Raw genomic sequence first — 16962 nt, forward strand, 5'->3', positions numbered from 1 at the left:
GTTCTGCTCTCGTTCAGGGAGCTGAACCTGATCAGAGATGAGCAGTACAGTCTTCTCAGGCTGCTCCATGTTTTCCATCCAACATTACAGAAGCTGACAGCAGAGAAGCTCACTGTCTGTAAACTTCTGTTCATCTTTGACGGCCTGGATGAAAGCAGACTTTCACTGGATTTCAAGAACCATGAGGTCGTGTCTGATGTCACACAGAAGTCATCAGTCAGCGTGCTGCTGACAAACCTCATCGAGGGGAAGCTGCTTCCCTCGGCTCTCGTCTGGATAACTTCCCGACCTGCAGCAGCCAATCAGATCCCTCCTTCATGTGTTGACAGGGTAACAGAAGTACGAGGCTTCACTGACGCCCAGAAGGAGGAGTACTTCAGGAGGAGGTTCAGTGATGAAGATCTGTCCAGCAGAGTCATCTCACACATCAAGACCTCCAGGAGCCTCCACATCATGTGTCTGATCCCAGTCTTCTGCTGGATCACTGCTACAGTTCTGGAGCACATGTTGACTACAGACCAGAGAGGAGAGCTGCCCAAGACCCTGACTGACATGTACTCACACTTCCTGCTGGTTCAGACAAAGAGGAAGAAGCAGAAGTACGATGAGGGACGTGAGACGAGTCCACAGAAGCTGACGAAGGCTGACAGGAAAGTTCTTCTGAAGCTGGGGAGGCTGGCGTTTGAACATCTGGAGACAGGAAACATCATGTTCTACCAAGAAGACCTGGAGCGGTGTGGTCTTAATGTCACAGAGGCCTCGGTGTACTCAGGAGTTTGTACAGAGATCTTCAGAAGAGAGAGTGTGATCTTCCAGAAAACAGTCTACTGCTTTGTTCATCTGAGCGTTCAGGAGTTTCTGGCTGCAGTCTACATGTTCCACTGTCACACCAACAGGAACACAAAGGTCCTGGAGGCTTTTCTAAAAGACTTCACACTCAGGGACTCAAAACCAAAGTCTGTTTTTGAGAAGATTTCTAAGTTTTTTTCGGGCCATGAGGCCCGTTACCCATCCCTGGATGACTTCCTGAGGAGGGCCATGGAGAAATCCCTTGAAACTAAAAATGGTCACCTGGACCTGTTTGTTCGCTTCCTTCATGGCCTCTCTCTGAAGTCCAACCAGAGACTCTTAGGAGGTCTGCTGGGTCAGACAGACAACAGTCCAGAAATCATCCAGAGAGCCATCAACAACCTGAAGAAGATGAACAGAGATGATGTCTCTCCTGACAGAAGCATCAACATCTTCCACTGTCTGATGGAGATGAACGACCACTCGGTTCATCAGGAGATCCAAGAGTTCCTGAAGTCAGAGAACAGATCAGAGAAGAAACTCTCTGTGATCCACTGCTCAGCTCTGGCCTACATGCTGCAGATGTCAGAGGAGGTTCTGGATGAGTTGGACCTGCAGAAGTACAACACATCAGAGGAGGGACGACTGAGACTGATTCCAGCTGTGAGGAACTGCAGGACGGCTCTGTGAGTCCAGATGTGATTATCAACATTATAAATCAGTGTAGATTAGCAGTTTAATTCTTCAGATATACAAACTATAAAATAATTTATTTTGAAATAGCTCTTACATTTTTAAATACAATTGTGATAATTTTTAGAAAGTGTTTCACTTACCATGAGTGCAACAATGTAGATGTTTCAGTTGGATGTGTTTATAGCTGTCAGGTTGTTGAACTCAGTTATTCCATTTATTTCTAATGATCATAAAATGTGACAGTTTTTCTTCTATTAATCTTTCTTTGGGTGATAGAAGAAACCCTGGTGAAACTAATGAAAGAGGTTTTTTAACCACTATACTGAAGAGTTTAAAATAAGATCTGTATCATTTTTCATGTGATGTTTCTAAAGTCCTTGAGAATTTCTTTCATGCAGTTATTGTTCTCATTATGTCGGTTTAGAGACATTTCACAGTGAGCAAATGGACCAAGAAGTTCCAGCTCAAATTAAAGCTTCTACTTTACCTTTTATACATGACATGAGATTTTTTTCTGAATTGACTCTTATTTAGTTTTAATCTTTATGTATTTTTGTTCTGTAGAATCAGAATCAGCTTTATTCGGCCAAATATGTGTTGACATACAAGGAATTTGACTCCAGTTCATCATTGCTCTCAGTGTAGTTACACAGAAGTGACATACAGCTGGAAAGGAAAACACCAAAACTGAACCAACAACTAGATGAAACGTGAAGAATAAAGAATTGTGAATGGTCAGGACTGCAATGTACAATAGCATCTGAAAAGACAGAAGGTGTATAAATCAAAATCACCAATGGCAACACCATAAAAGTGTAAATCATACAAGTCTTTATAGAAGTCAACTGTTCTGAATCACATCTGTATTAGCTGGCAAAATATTAATCATGTAAATGTAGATTTCTAAGATGGTTTTTCAAACTTCAAGCTCATCCATGTTGAATTCAGGAGGTGCACGATCATTCAGCAACATGATTTGTGGAGCCCACATTCTCGACACAAGACGTGCGATGATGTTAATTTTGGAACTCACCCTCATGCTAACACTGTGTTGGGCATAAACTAATCTAACTTTTTGGCAAAAGACACAGGATCAGATCACACTGACAGACTGTGGACATCATGGAAACCCAAATGTAACTACATTTTCTCTTCCTTCATCTGCAAGATTAAAATAAAACAAAGATTTAAAGTCTGCAGGTTTTAGAGAGTGATGAGAATAACTGTTTCATGTCAAACACAGATCAGATGAAGGTTTGCTGAACCACTGATGTAAATAGCAAATGTCAATCAGAACAGAATGTTTCAAACTGTTTTGACATCAAATGCATGAAGTAAATATAAAGTGTCCTCTTTCATAATAACATTTTTGTAATATCTGTGTCATGACAGACTTTCTGGCTGTGGACTCTCAGACACTCACTGTGAAGTTGTGGCCTCAGCTCTGAAGTCCAACCCCTCCCATCTGAGACAGCTGGACCTGAGTTTCAACAGCCTGAAGGATTCAGGAGTGAAGCTCCTGTCTGTTGGACTGGAGAGTCAAAACTGTGCTCTAGAGAGTCTGGGGTCAGTTCATTGTCTTGTTTTTCCATATATTCAATTCAAACCCTTCACTGAGACTTAAACAGTTTAGTTAATTAACTCTGAAGATTTGCAGCAGCATAAATCTGAAGAAATGTCAGTTCTTTGAGACATTTTCTGTGTATCCAAGTTTCTCCATCCTGTGGTGTTCAGAGGATGCTGCACTGAAGGACTCTATTCAGTGTTTTTATTTATTTATTTTTTTCATTCAGTTTATTTCTAACTTGTAAGTGTTAGCATCCAGCTGATGCCAGTCCCACTCATTTTAGAAACAGGATCATTAATTTAGAATGGACAGTTTCACTTGAACTACTCGAGTACTTCCATAGGTGTTGGTATATCAAAAGTTTATGGACAGCCTGCAGCCAATCAGGATCCAGTTTTCACCCAGACCATGGTATAAAATATATGTTTTCCTCTTACCTGTGGTGGTATTTATCCATCTGCTGTAGATCAGCTGGACCACTGATGTAAATATCATGTGTTAATCAGAACAGAATGTTTCAAACTGTTTTGACTTCATCATTTGACAAACATTATCAGTATTATACTGATAGTTTGACCAAAACAATAGAAACGTTTATAAAATGACTTTCGATAACACTTTACAACGTTCTACACAAAATGAAAGTAGTTACTACTATATTTAATAGATAATGATGAGTTTCTGAAGAACAGACTGGGATATACTATATTAATAAAAAATGATGTCATGATTAGTTCATAAATATCCATGAATCAACATACTGACCACTTTCTTCATGAGTCGTTCCTGATAAACCAGCTGCTTAGAGGACAAACACTAGTGATGATTCATTCGTACTAATTACTTAATGCTAAGTTACTTTCTGAGTTCCCCAACAAGTGAAGTGAAACATCAGACTGACATCAGTCACAGGAACATTGTCTTCTAAACTTACATCATTTATTCTTTATTCAGATTGGACAGCTGCAGTTTGTCAGAGATCAGCTGTGCTTCTCTGGCCTCAGCTCTGAAGTCCAACCCCTCCCATCTGAGACAGCTGCAGCTGAGCTACAACAAGCTGCAGGATTCAGGAGTGAAGCTGCTGTGTGATTTTCTACAGAGTCCAAACTGTAGACTGGAGACTCTGGGGTCAGTTCACTGACTATGATACTGCTAACTAATATTTGAGTTTACATTCATGCATAACTTACATTGATAAAGTTATAGATTTCCTTTGGTTCATATGTTCAATTTTCTTGAACTAAATTTCTTCTTCAGACACAAAAGACTTCTGTTTCTTCAAGAAACTAGAAAATGTTCGGTTAGTTGTTAAAGTTAATTAATATTTATAATTTAATCTGTTAACAGAAGAACTGAACTAACATTTGATTTAAATTGATAAAGTTGAGAAGCTGAGGTAGAAATATATTGATATTTGTTGATGCCAATGGGTTTTCACAAATGTCTGATCATTGATATTGATCCTACAGAACACACACAGATCAAAGCATATTTTCAAAGCATGTTTAAAAGAAAATTCAGTTTTTTCTCCTCTAATAACAGACCTGACTGAGATCAGCAGCATGTTATTAATCTGTGTTGACATGAACAGCTGTATGAATGTTGTGCTGACATGTGGATGATGTCTGTAGAAGGCTGATGATGATCCACAATAACACAATGACAAAGTGTGTGTGTGTGTGTGTGTGTGTGTGTGTGTGTGTGTGTTTTGGAGTATGTTTTCATTTTATTCTATTTTATTTTTCTCTTAGTCAATTCCTACCTCGAGCTGCTATTATCTGTTATTGTTTGCACTCTGTTCCTTTGTGCTGCAGTGTCAACTTGAATTTCTCCTACAGGGATCAAGAAAGGTTCATCTCAATTTTTAACTTTAGTTTTCATCCTTGCATTAGAGTAATAGCATTTAATGTTTTAATGTTACTGTACATTGTGAATATTGCACTGAAGCTTGATTTGAAGGAAATCGTGAATCAAATCGAAATCGCAATATCTGCCCAAAAAATCGCAATTAGATCTTTTCCTAAAATCGTTCAGCCCTAATACCAATCAAAAAGGTCTTCTCAGGTCCTGTGTGGGGGTATGTGTCGTGGTACCTGGCAACCCAACTCAGAGGGAGAGTTGAGCATGTGCCAACAACCCTGCCTGACGTTTGCCACTCGTCCCTGTGTCACTAATGCTCTGCTCCACTCACTTTGCCCCTGAAAATGGGTGAAACAGCTGCCAAAAAGAAAACATTGCTTCCAAAATTCACATAACTTTGTGTGAAACTTCCCCTTTATTGATAATTGTCTCCTCTCTCACTTGTGTGGGACACGCAGGAGGCTGACGTGCTGCCAACTGTTACCTGCTTGTTTTAGGTGTCCAACTGGGCTGTCCAGCCCGAGCGCCCCGTGCTGTGGTCCTCCATGGCCAGCTTATGATTTCTACTGATCCTTGTATGGAGCCAGATGAAAAAATAAGACCTCAAATATGAAATGATATAAGTGAACATTGAAAATAAATAATTTATTCAAAAAAATATCAGAATTAAATCCAAATCATATTTAAATAGAAATGAACCTTTTCCTTCACTTATTTTTATTTTGAAAATGTTTTTGATTTTTTTATAATTCAAGATCAAAACTTGAACTTTCAAGTTCAAATGTTATTTTTTCAAAACATTTATTTTCTCCAAATGAACAAACCTCTTGGCCTTGATCTGGCTCCATATCCTTTCACCATCTGTCCTATTTTGGCAGGATTCTGTGAGTGAATCTGACAAAACACTGGTAATTTACTAGAAATAGTGTCGCTGCTGTTTGTGATTGTGTTTTTCTGTATTTGTTCCTCAGAGATGTGCAGCAAACACACACAGGCACAGACCACAGGCTTAAGAAAGCCCCTCCCCACATATAATCACACAAGTCTATGGTCCTTTTAACTTCATTGTTACAGAAGGAGCAGCGTCCTGCTTATCACATAAAAGGCTTCATGTTATCAATTCATGATCTTTATTATAAAGATGCTCTATGTGTACGTCTAATTAGAAAAGAGCCGAGGAGCAGAATTTAAGTGAAAGACATTTTATGTTCTTGAAATGTTACATGTTGACTTTGATCACTTTTGTGGACTTAGTTTGACTTTTTTGACTTGAAGACTTACATGAAGTCTTTTTACTCACTCTGACATGTCAGGATATAACCTTTTTGATTAAAACTGCATTAAAATATCATGTGATCTGCTGCTTCAGTGCACGCTAACAACAGATATTACTGGGACCATAATAACAATTTGCACACCAGCTTTTTTAATATCCAAGAGTTCAAATCATAAACTCTCCCACTGACTTCCTCAGTAATGAACTGGACACATTTAGGCACCTTGAGTAACCATATACTTGTTTTGTCACTTTGTGTATTTGACAGTGTTGAACCTGCATCCTGTTGGGTTCAGGTGTTTGGAGTTTCCATTTTCTAAACTTCTACATTCTGAACCTTCTTCAGCTCTGAACAGATTATTAATCACTGAATGATTTCAAGCAGGAACATTGTCTTCTAAACTTACATCATTTATTCTTTATTCAGATTGGAGGGCTGCAGTTTGTCAGAGATCAGCTGTGCTTCTCTGGCCTCAGCTCTGAAGTCCAACCCCTCCCATCTGAGAGAGCTGAGCCTGGGCCTCAACAAGCTGCAGGATTCAGGAGTGAAGCTGCTGTGTGATTTTCTACAGAGTCCAAACTGTAGACTGGAGACTCTGAGGTCAGTTCACTGACTGTTACTGCTAACTAATATTTGAGTTTACATTCAAACATAACTGACATTGATAAAGTTATAGATTTCCTTTGGTTCATATTTTCAATTTTCATGAACTAAATTTCTTCTTGGGTCACAAAAGACTTCTGTTTCTTCAAGAAACTGTAGAAAATGTTCAGTTAGTTGTTAAAGTTAATTCATGTTTATACTTTAATCTGTTAACAGAAGAACTGAACTAACATTTGATTTAAATTGATAAAGTTGAGAAGCTGAAGTAGAAATATTTTGATTTCTGTTGATGTCAATGTGTTTTCACTAATAATGTCTGATCATTGATATTGATCCTACAGAACACACACAGATCAAAGCATATTTTCAAAAGAAGATGTTTAAAAGAAAATTCAGTTTTTTTCTCCTCTAATAACAGACCTGACTGAGATCAGCAGCATGATATTAATCTGTGTTGACATGAACAGCTGTATGAATGTTGTGCTGACATGTGGATGATGTCTGTAGAAGGCTGATGATGATCCACAATAACACAATGACAAAGTCACTCTACTCATTTTAGAGAAAAGCTCATTGATGAGGACACAGTAATGTTGAGCTACACATTTAAGACCTGAACACATCTGATTGGATTACAAATGAATTTTCATCTACATCATTTATTCTTTATACAGATTGAGGGGCTGCAGTTTGTCAGTGTTGAGGCAGTGTTGACCAAATATGAATCAAGTTCCTGGTTCTCTCAGAAATATATTTTCACTGTTTAGCTGTAATATGATAAAGTTTGTGTCCCTGCCACCATGTTAAGAAAGTACCAGGGACGACAGAGAGGCGTTATTATGGATCCTACTGCTGTTGCCTTTGTTGGTTTAGACATGAGGAGTGAGACTGGTTTGGGTTAGGGTAAGAATATCAGGGTAAGATAATCAGAGGCAGACTAGGGCCAATCTTAGCAAGATAAGCAGTGGGATCCAAAATGAGGCGACAAGGAGGCACTCACATGCACTAACATGCACACAGCTCAGATCACAACACACACACTGAGAGTGTGACGTCATTCTGTGTTCAGGACACCATGACTCCACTATATCTTTACATAACTAATAGTTGTATTTTAACTTCCATCTTGTTGTGTTCAGGTGTCTACGTCCTGTCTACCAGGAAGTGAGACAGGAGTCTTTCCCTATTTTTAAGCCTTTCACCTGCTGTGCTGCCGTTTGGTCATTTCTCCTGGTAATATCTCAGGGTGTGACGAGATCTTGTGGCACGAGATCTCATGTTATTAAAACGTGTCTGACGCTGAACTCGAAATTAACATACAAGATGCCCCCGCCACTTTTAAACCGTTTGTGTGGCAGCATTTTGGTTCCTGATGGAAACAATAAATGGCGACAGACTGACAAACAAGACACGAACAATATGTAAGAACTGTAAGAAAATAGTGCCGTACACCGCGGCTAACACGAGCACTATGCAAAGACACCTACAGAACCACCACAGCTCTCTACTGAAATCAACCGTGCCTGTGAAGAAAACACTGAAAGGCCGGACAACACTGACAAATGCTTTTACATCTCAACTTCCACAGTCAAGTGCTCGAGCCACAGCAATAACGAAAGACATCAGTGTTTTCATTGCAGCTGACATGAGGCCATTTCCCATGGTGGAAAACTGGCGACTCCTCCACACATTGGAATCAAAGTTCACCATCCCAGTGGTCCTGAACCTCTACACAGATAGCATACCTTTCCATCCCTGCTACCTCCGCTCCAAGTGAGCGTGTCTTTTCAACTGCAGGAGACATAGTTAGTGCCCAAAGGTCTCAACTGCTGCCAGAAAACGTAGACATGCTCATATTCTTGAACAAGAACGTGACCATATCTTAGGCTGGGCAGTGTAGTTGTAGCCAGATCTCAGCTCTGTATCATGCTTGGAGGGAAATCATGTCAGTCTCTGTTTGCACTTTAAGTATTGAGAGAGAACTACTTTGATTATTGTTTGCACTTAAAACAAGAAGACTGAGAAAAACTTAGTGTTATTCATTATTGTTTATTATACAGTTTTTATTTTTCACTTTCAGTTTGTGGAGAGGAGTTCAGTTAGAAGGTCACACAGCTTCAATTAGAAGTTAGAAGCTTACACATAGTTCATGCAGTTATAAGGTCTGAAGAGACTCATGAGAAATCATACAGGAGAGAAGCCAGTCAGTTGAGTTTGTGGTGAAACCTTTTACAGTTCTTACATATTGTTTGTGTCTTTTACTGCATATGATAATTCATACTCAGTCACAAAGTAGAGCTGAAGTCACATTCATTACAAGATGATTACTAGTTAAAACATTTCAAAATGGACCTGCATTGTTTTGCATTTTGTAACTTTTGATCAAATTAAATTTTTAAGAGTTTTTTAAAAATTGGTATTAAAATCTCGTCTCGTTCTCATGAACCCAATATCGTGTATCGTCTCATCTTGTGAGCTGAGTGTATCGTCACATCTCTATTAATCTACCATTTTCATAGTGATACAAATCAAAAAGTTCTTCTCAGGTCCTGTGTGGGGGTATGTGTCATGGTACCTGGCAACCCAACTCAGAGGGAGAGTTGAGCATGTGCCAACAACCCTGCCTGACGTTTGCCCCTCGTCCCTGTGTCACTAATGCTCTGCTCCACTCACTTTGCCCCTGAAAATGGGTGAAACAGCTGCCAAAAAGAAAACATTGCTTCCAAAATTCACATAACTTTGTGTGAAACTTCCCCTTTATTGATAATTGTCTCCTCTCTCACTTGTGTGGGACACGCAGGAGGCTGACGTGCTGCCAAGTGCTATCTGCTTGTTTTAGGTGTCCAACTGGGCTGTCCAGACCGAGCACCCCGTGCTGTGGTCCTCCATGGCCAGCTTATGATTTCTACTGATCCTTTTATGGAGCCAGATGAAAAAATAACACCTCAAATATGAAATGATAGAAGTGAAAATAGAAAATAAATAATTTATTCAAAAGAATATCAGAATTAAATCCAAATCATTTAAATTGAAATGAACCTTTTCCTTCACTTATTTTTATGATAAAAATGTTTTTGATTTTTTTTATGATTCAAGATCAAAACTTGAACTTTCAAGGTCAGTTGTTTTTTTTCCAATACATTTTTTTTTCCAAATGAACAAACCTCTTGGCCTTGATCTGGCTCCATATCCTTTCACCATCTGTCCTATTTTGGCAGGATTCTGTGAGTGAATCTGACAAAACACTGGTAATTTACTAGAAATAGTGTCGCTGCTGTTTGTGATTGTGTTTTTCTGTATTTGTTCCTCAGAGATGTGCAGCAAACACACACAGGCACAGACCACAGGCTTAAGAAAACCCCTCCCCACATATAATCACACAAGTCTATGGTCCTTTTAACTTCATTGTTACAGAAGAAGCAGCGTCCTGCTTATCACATAAAAGGCTTCATGTTATCAATTCATGATCTTTATTATAAAGATGCTCTACGTGTACGTCTAATTAGAAAAGAGCCGAGGAGCAGAATTTAAGTGAAAGACATTTTATGTGCTTGAAATGTTACATGTTGACTTTTGATCACTTTTGTGGACTTGGTTTGACTTTTTTGACTTGAAGACTTACATGAAGTCTTTTTACTCACTCTGACGTGTCAGGATATAACCTTTTGGATTAAAACAGTATAAAATATCATGTGATCTGCTACTTCAGTGCACGCTAACAACAAATATTACTGGGACCATAATAAAAATTTGCACACCAGCTTTTTTAATATCCAAGAGTTCAAATCATAAACTCTACCACTGACTTCCTCAGTAATGAACTGGACACATTTAGGCACCTTGAGTAACCATATACTTGTTTTGTCACTTTGTGTATTTGACAGTGTTGAACCTGCATCCTGTTGGGTTCAGGTGTTTGGAGTTTCCATTTTCTAAACTTCTACATTCTGAACCTTCTTCAGCTCTGAACAGATTATTAAACACTGAATGATTTCAAGCAGGAACATTGTCTTCTAAACTTACATCATTTATTCTTTATTCAGATTGAGTGGCTGCAGTTTGTCAGAGATCAGCTGTGCTTCTCTGGCCTCAGCTCTGAAGTCCAACCCCTCCCATCTGAGACATCTGGACCTGAGTGACAACAAGCTGCAGGATTCAGGAGTGAAGCTGCTGTGTGATTTTCTACAGAGTCCAAACTGTAGACTGGAGACTCTGAGGTCAGTTCACTGACTCTGTTACTGCTGACTAATATTTGAGTTTACATTCAAACATAACTTACATTGATAAAGTTATAGATTTCCTTTGGTTCATATTTTTAGTTTTCTTGAACTAAATTTCTTCTTCAGTCACAAAAGACTTCTGTTTCTTCAAGAAACTGTAGAAAATGTTCAGTTAGTTGTTAAAGTTAATTAATGTTTATAATTTAATCTGTTAACAGAAAACTGAACTAACATTTGATTTAAATTGATAAAGTTGAGAAGCTGAAGTAGAAATATTTAGATTTCTGTTGATGTCAATGTGTTTTCACAAATAATGTCTGATCATTGATATTGATCCTACAGAACACACACAGATCAAAGCACATTTTCAAAAGAAGATGTTTAAAAGAAAACTCTGTTTTTTCTCCTCTAATAACAGACCTGACTGAGATCAGCAGCATGTTATTAATCTGTGTTGACATGAACAGCTGTATGAATGTTGTGCTGACATGTGGATGATGTCTGTAGAAGGCTGATGATGATCCCCAATAACACAATGACAAAGATACATTGTGTGTGTGTGTGTGTGTGTGTGTGTGTGTGTGTGTGTGTGTGTGTGTGTGTGTGTGTGTGTTTTGGAGTATGTTTTCATTTTATTCTATTTTATTTTTCTCTTAGTCACTTCCGACCTGGAGCTGCTATTATCTGTTATTGTTTGCACACTGTTCCTTTGTGCTGCAGTGTCAACTTGAATTTCTCCTACAGGGATCAAGAAAGGTTCATCTCATCTGTACTCATTTTAGAGAAAAGCTCATTGATGAGGACACAGTAATGTTGAGCTACACATTTAAAACCTGAACACATCTGATTGGATTATAAATTAATTTTCATCTCCATCATTTATTCTTTATTCAGATTGGGGGGCTGCAGTTTGTCAGTGTTGAGGCACTGTTGACCAAATATGAATCAAGTTCCTGGTTCTCTCAGAAATATATTTTCACTGTTTAGCTGTAATATGATAAAGTTTGTGTCCCTGCCACCATGTTAAGAAAGTACCAGGTACGACAGAGAGGCGTTATTATGGATCCTACTGCTGTTGCCTTTGTTGGTTTAGACATGAGGAGTGAGACTGGTGTGCACGTTTCAGTATATAACCTTTTTGATTAAAACTGCATTAAAATATCATGTGATCTGCTACTTCAGTGCACGCTAACAACAAATATTACTGGGACCATAATAAAAATTTGCACACCAGCTTTTTTAATATCCAAGATTTCAAATCATAAACTCTACCACTGACTTCCTCAGTAATGAACTGGACACATTTAGGCACCTTGAGTAACCATATACTTGTTTTGTCACTTTGTGTATTTGACAGTGTTGAACCTGCATCCTGTTGGGTTCAGGTGTTTGGAGTTTCCATTTTCTAAACTTCTACATTCTGAACCTTCTTCAGCTCTGAACAGATTATTAAACACTGAATGATTTCAAGCAGGAACATTGTCTTCTAAACTTCCATCATTTATTCTTTATTCAGATTGATGAGCTGCAGTTTGACAGAGATCAGTTGTGCTTCTCTGGCCTCAGCTCTGAAGTCCAACCCCTCCCATCTGAGACTGCTGAGCCTGAGTGACAACAAGCTGCAGGATTCAGGAGTGAAGCTGCTGTGTGATTTTCTACAGAGTCCAAACTGTAGACTGGAGAGTCTGAGGTCAGTTCACTGACTCTGTTACTGCTAACTAATATCTGAGTTTACATTCATACATAACTTACATTGATAAAGTTATAGATTTCCTTTGGTTCATATTTTCAATTTTCTTGAATTAAATTTCTTCTTCAGTCACAAAAAACTTCTGTTTCTTCAAGAAACTGTAGAAAATGTTCATTTAGTTGTTAAAGTAAATTAATGTTTATAATTGAATCTGTTAACAGAAGAACTGAACTAACATTTGATTTAAATTGATAAAGTTGAGAAGCTGAAGTAGAAATATTTTGATTTCTGTTGATGTCAATGTGTTTTCACAAATGATGTCTGATCATTGATATTGATCCTACAGAACACACACAGATCAAAGCATATTTTCAAAAGAGGAAAATTCAGTTTTTTCTCCTCTAATAACAGACCTGACTGAGATCAGCAGCATGTTATTAATCTGTGTTGACATGAACAGCTGTATGAATGTTGTGCTGACATGTGGATGATGTCTGTAGAAGGCTGATGATGATCCACAATAACACAATGACAAAGTTACTCCACTCATTTTAGAGAAAAGCTCATTGATGAGGACACAGTAATGTTGAGCTACACATTTAAAACCTGAACACATCTGATTGGATTATAAATATTTTTTTAACTCCATCATTTCTTCTTTATTCAGTTTGTGGAGCTGCAGTTTGTCAAAGATCAGCTGTGCTTCTCTGGCCTCAGCTCTGAAGTCCAACCCCTCCCATCTGAGAGAGCTGTGGCTGAATTACAACAAGCTGCAGGATTCAGACATGAAGCTGCTGTGTGATCTGCAGGAGAGTCTAGACTGTAGACTGAAGACTCTGAGGTCAGTAGAGGGTTGGAGTCAGTTCATGCTGGTTTCAGCAGTATTGCACTAAACACAGTATCAAAGTAAAGATCCAGTATTTCCTGCTTTCCTCAGTGAAGCTGTGAGAGGAGAACGGTGACAGGCTTCATGATTGGACAGGAAGACAGAGAGAGAGCAGTCAGCCAATCAGACGAGCCAGAAGCTTGTTGCGATCGTGTGTTTGAGTTGATGTGAAGACGACTGTTGTTGTTGTGTTCATGTCTACAGGAAATAAAGCTGGATCACAGCTGACAGCATCACAGGATGTATAGAGACAGTGTCCTCATTCATCAAACTGTCGGAGCATCAAATCTGATCTCAAAGTGTTTGTTCTCTCATTTCAACACTGAACAACTGATCAGTTCATCTTTGTCACAGCTCTCAGATCAGTCTGACTGAAGCCTGCAAATCACTGGCTCTTATTTCAGAGAATCATCATTACATTTAGTAACCATGTGGTCTGTATACGGACCAGAACCTCTGCTGAAGTCCACAAACCACAGCTGATGTTTTACTGTTCAGTGTAGGACCTTTAACGTTATATTTATATCTGCCCATGTGTCATTTGATTTGTCCAGATATTTTTATAACAGACTCCATATTTACATATTTGTCATGTGATGTTTCCAAAGTAGATGAAATATTTAAATGTGAGTGAGACTCTGGTTTTTAACAGCAGTAAATCATCATTAAAGTGAGCTGTGAGTATCTCTCTGTTCCTGCAGTAATGATGCGTTCAGGGACTGTCAGCAGTTTATTTTCGCTGTGTCCTTCAGTGAAAGATGCAGAGTAAACAGACTTGATGTCCAAAGTGTCTGCAGGTCTGTGAGCTTCACTCCAACACGTTAACATGAGAGCTGAAAGGAAGCTGGCTACGCTACACAGCCGCTCCACTTGTGGTCTGAACAGGACTGAAGTCCTGCTGGTCTTTATATCACTGACTGACAGCTGATGGAGGGAGTCTCTGTCAACACTCATTTATCACTTTACTGTCTCTCTGCTTCTCTCATCAGCTGGTGATGTCTGTCAGAGTGGTGAGAAAGGTGGAGGTGTTGAGAGGATCAGCTGTGTCCTGATGATCCAGAGAGGTTGAAGCAGCACCATCAGCCGGTGGGTGGAGAGGCTCTGACTGGGCCGTGTTACTGGGAGGTGGAGTGGAGAGGAGAGCTTCATCCAGCAGTGACTGACGGACCAATCACAACAAGTGGAGATGACTGTCAGTGCTGCAGTGTGAACTGCTCTGAGATCAGCTCCACTGTCACACACAATGTCCAGTCCAGCATCGTCCCTGTGTTCCTCTGGATGTGACAGAGTATCATCAGTGTATCTGGACTGCTCTGCTGCTGCTCTGTCCTTCTACACAGTCTCTGCAGACACACTGACGCTCCTCCACTCCTTCTGCTCCACACTCAGACACCTCCTCCACCTGGAACCTGGATCTTTATTCTTTTATTCACTCACATCTTCTCAACACAAAGAGCCTCAACAGATTAATCTATCCAGGCGTGTTTATCACCACATAATCGTACATTGACACTTTTAATTGGATATTTCCTTGGTGCAGTTAATCTCCACATATTCCTGAGTAACAGTGGAGATTAATGCAGTACTTTGTGTGTACTGCCACTGAATAAGACATCAGTGATGTTGTAGATGTTAACTGACATTCATTTTAATCTAAAATCAACATTTTAACAGATTAATTTATGATGTAATATATGATGTAATAAATGATGGCATTGTTTTGTTGCTGTAACTGATGACCATGAAAGGAAGAACATGTTGATTTCACTGATGTTATTTAGTATTTTTATAGTTTTGTAACAGTCTTCTCATATGATGGAAATGTTGTAAAACAAACAAACAATGCACAAATATTAAACACCAGAGTCACATATTTTGGTGGTAATGTCTTTTATTAATGCTTTAAATTCTATCACCTTATATCACCTTTCTTATTCCACACATTCTTCTTCCTTTTCAAAAACCTTGTGCCTACATTACCCACAATGCAACTCAGCCACTGAGTGACATCACTGGAGGCAGTTTATCAGATTACATGCAGCTTCCTCTGAAGGCTTTATACTACTTTTTTCACACATGCAGTCGTCTTGTAAACACACTAATGTGTAAAAATGGTGGCGTTACCCTTTAACACAAACTGTATGTAGATGTGATCTCACTTTGCGACTGAAGGCTCCAAGTTGAAGTTGAAGCTGATCAGCTCTGCAGATTGATTCTGTGTCATCAGCAGATAAATGATTGTTGTAAACACTGCTGATGTGTTTGTCGCCACTGAAAGACAATTTAAAGTGACCGTTACTTATTCTGAAACAGTGAGATGTAGTGAAACAGCCACATAAAGTCAAGTGACTCCGTCTGATCAGTTATAAACCATTAACTACTGGTCATATCAGACCAAGGAAAGCTGCAGCAGCAACACCTGAGTGTACTGAGCTGAGCCAGGGTCTGTTTTATTGTTGAGGAGTTTAAAGGAACAGTTCACCCAAAGATGAACATTCAGTCATTATCTACATAAAGTCAGGTGAAGTTTCATAGTTTTCAAAACATTTGTGGAGCTTCACAGGAAACAGTGTGGCAGCATTCTGCTAAACAACTGAAGCAGCTGGAGACTTGATTTAAAATGTAGAAAACAACCAATAATCATCAGATGACTGGGCTTTAATCAGGCATCACACAGGCTGTTAATCAAGTCATGTGATTACTGGTGAATGTTGGATGGGTCAGGTCAGGAGTAAATGTTTAGCTGTACAGTCTCTGAACCCAACTGGACTTTTAAAAATGAGCCCTCATGTTGATGTAAAATGTAAATGATGAGGAGGTGACGGCTGAGAGGCGACAGGTTGAGCCGCTCGGTGTTTCTGCAGCAGCTGGAGGCTGCAGACTCTGCCGCCTGCTCGTCTGCAGGGTTTGAATCCTCAGATTCATCACAGAGCCTCATTCTGATGCCAACTAACCACCTGATGAACAACAACAACAGTCACACAAACAGGACTGTGGTCCAGTGGTGGAGGAGTATTCACATCCTTTAATTCAGTTCAAGTGGCTTCAGTGCAAACAAAGGAGCAAAGGAACTGAGATTAATAAGACTTCAAGCAAATTAAAATAATCCTTCCTGGAAAATCTACAGTCAAAATGACCCAACAAGTGTTTTTTAGCTCTGAAGCTGCAGTTTATTTATAAAGATCTGTGGCACTGAATTTTGAATGCAGGACTAAATGACTTGTAGATGTGACGAGACCTCGGGACCTCTCCTTCATGTTGGTGGCGACCAAAACCAAAACCCAGTGGTTTTTGTGCCTTCCTCCTGTTCTCTGCTCAACTTTGTCCTCTCGTATCTAAAAATAAAGTCAGAGGACATTTACTTCCTTGTGGCA

General features: G+C 39.2%; 1 protein-coding gene across 1 annotated transcript in view; it reads left to right on the forward strand.

The window, feature by feature from the left end:
- The window catches only part of LOC141014358 (uncharacterized), a 33260-nt gene extending 18676 nt beyond the window's left edge, over nucleotides 1–14584 (forward strand). Inside the window, exons 6-12 of the mRNA XM_073488096.1 lie at nucleotides 208–1475; nucleotides 2878–3051; nucleotides 4007–4180; nucleotides 6616–6789; nucleotides 10836–11007; nucleotides 13374–13543; nucleotides 14578–14584. Coding sequence (XP_073344197.1) covers nucleotides 208–1475; nucleotides 2878–3051; nucleotides 4007–4180; nucleotides 6616–6789; nucleotides 10836–11007; nucleotides 13374–13543; nucleotides 14578–14584 — 2139 coding nt within the window. The remainder of the gene's footprint in view (nucleotides 1–207; nucleotides 1476–2877; nucleotides 3052–4006; nucleotides 4181–6615; nucleotides 6790–10835; nucleotides 11008–13373; nucleotides 13544–14577) is intronic.
- Nucleotides 14585–16962: the final 2378 nt, after the last annotated feature.

Source organism: Pagrus major, chromosome 19 (assembly GCF_040436345.1).
Source record: "Pagrus major chromosome 19, Pma_NU_1.0".
NCBI classification, from domain to species: Eukaryota; Metazoa; Chordata; class Actinopteri; order Spariformes; family Sparidae; genus Pagrus; species Pagrus major.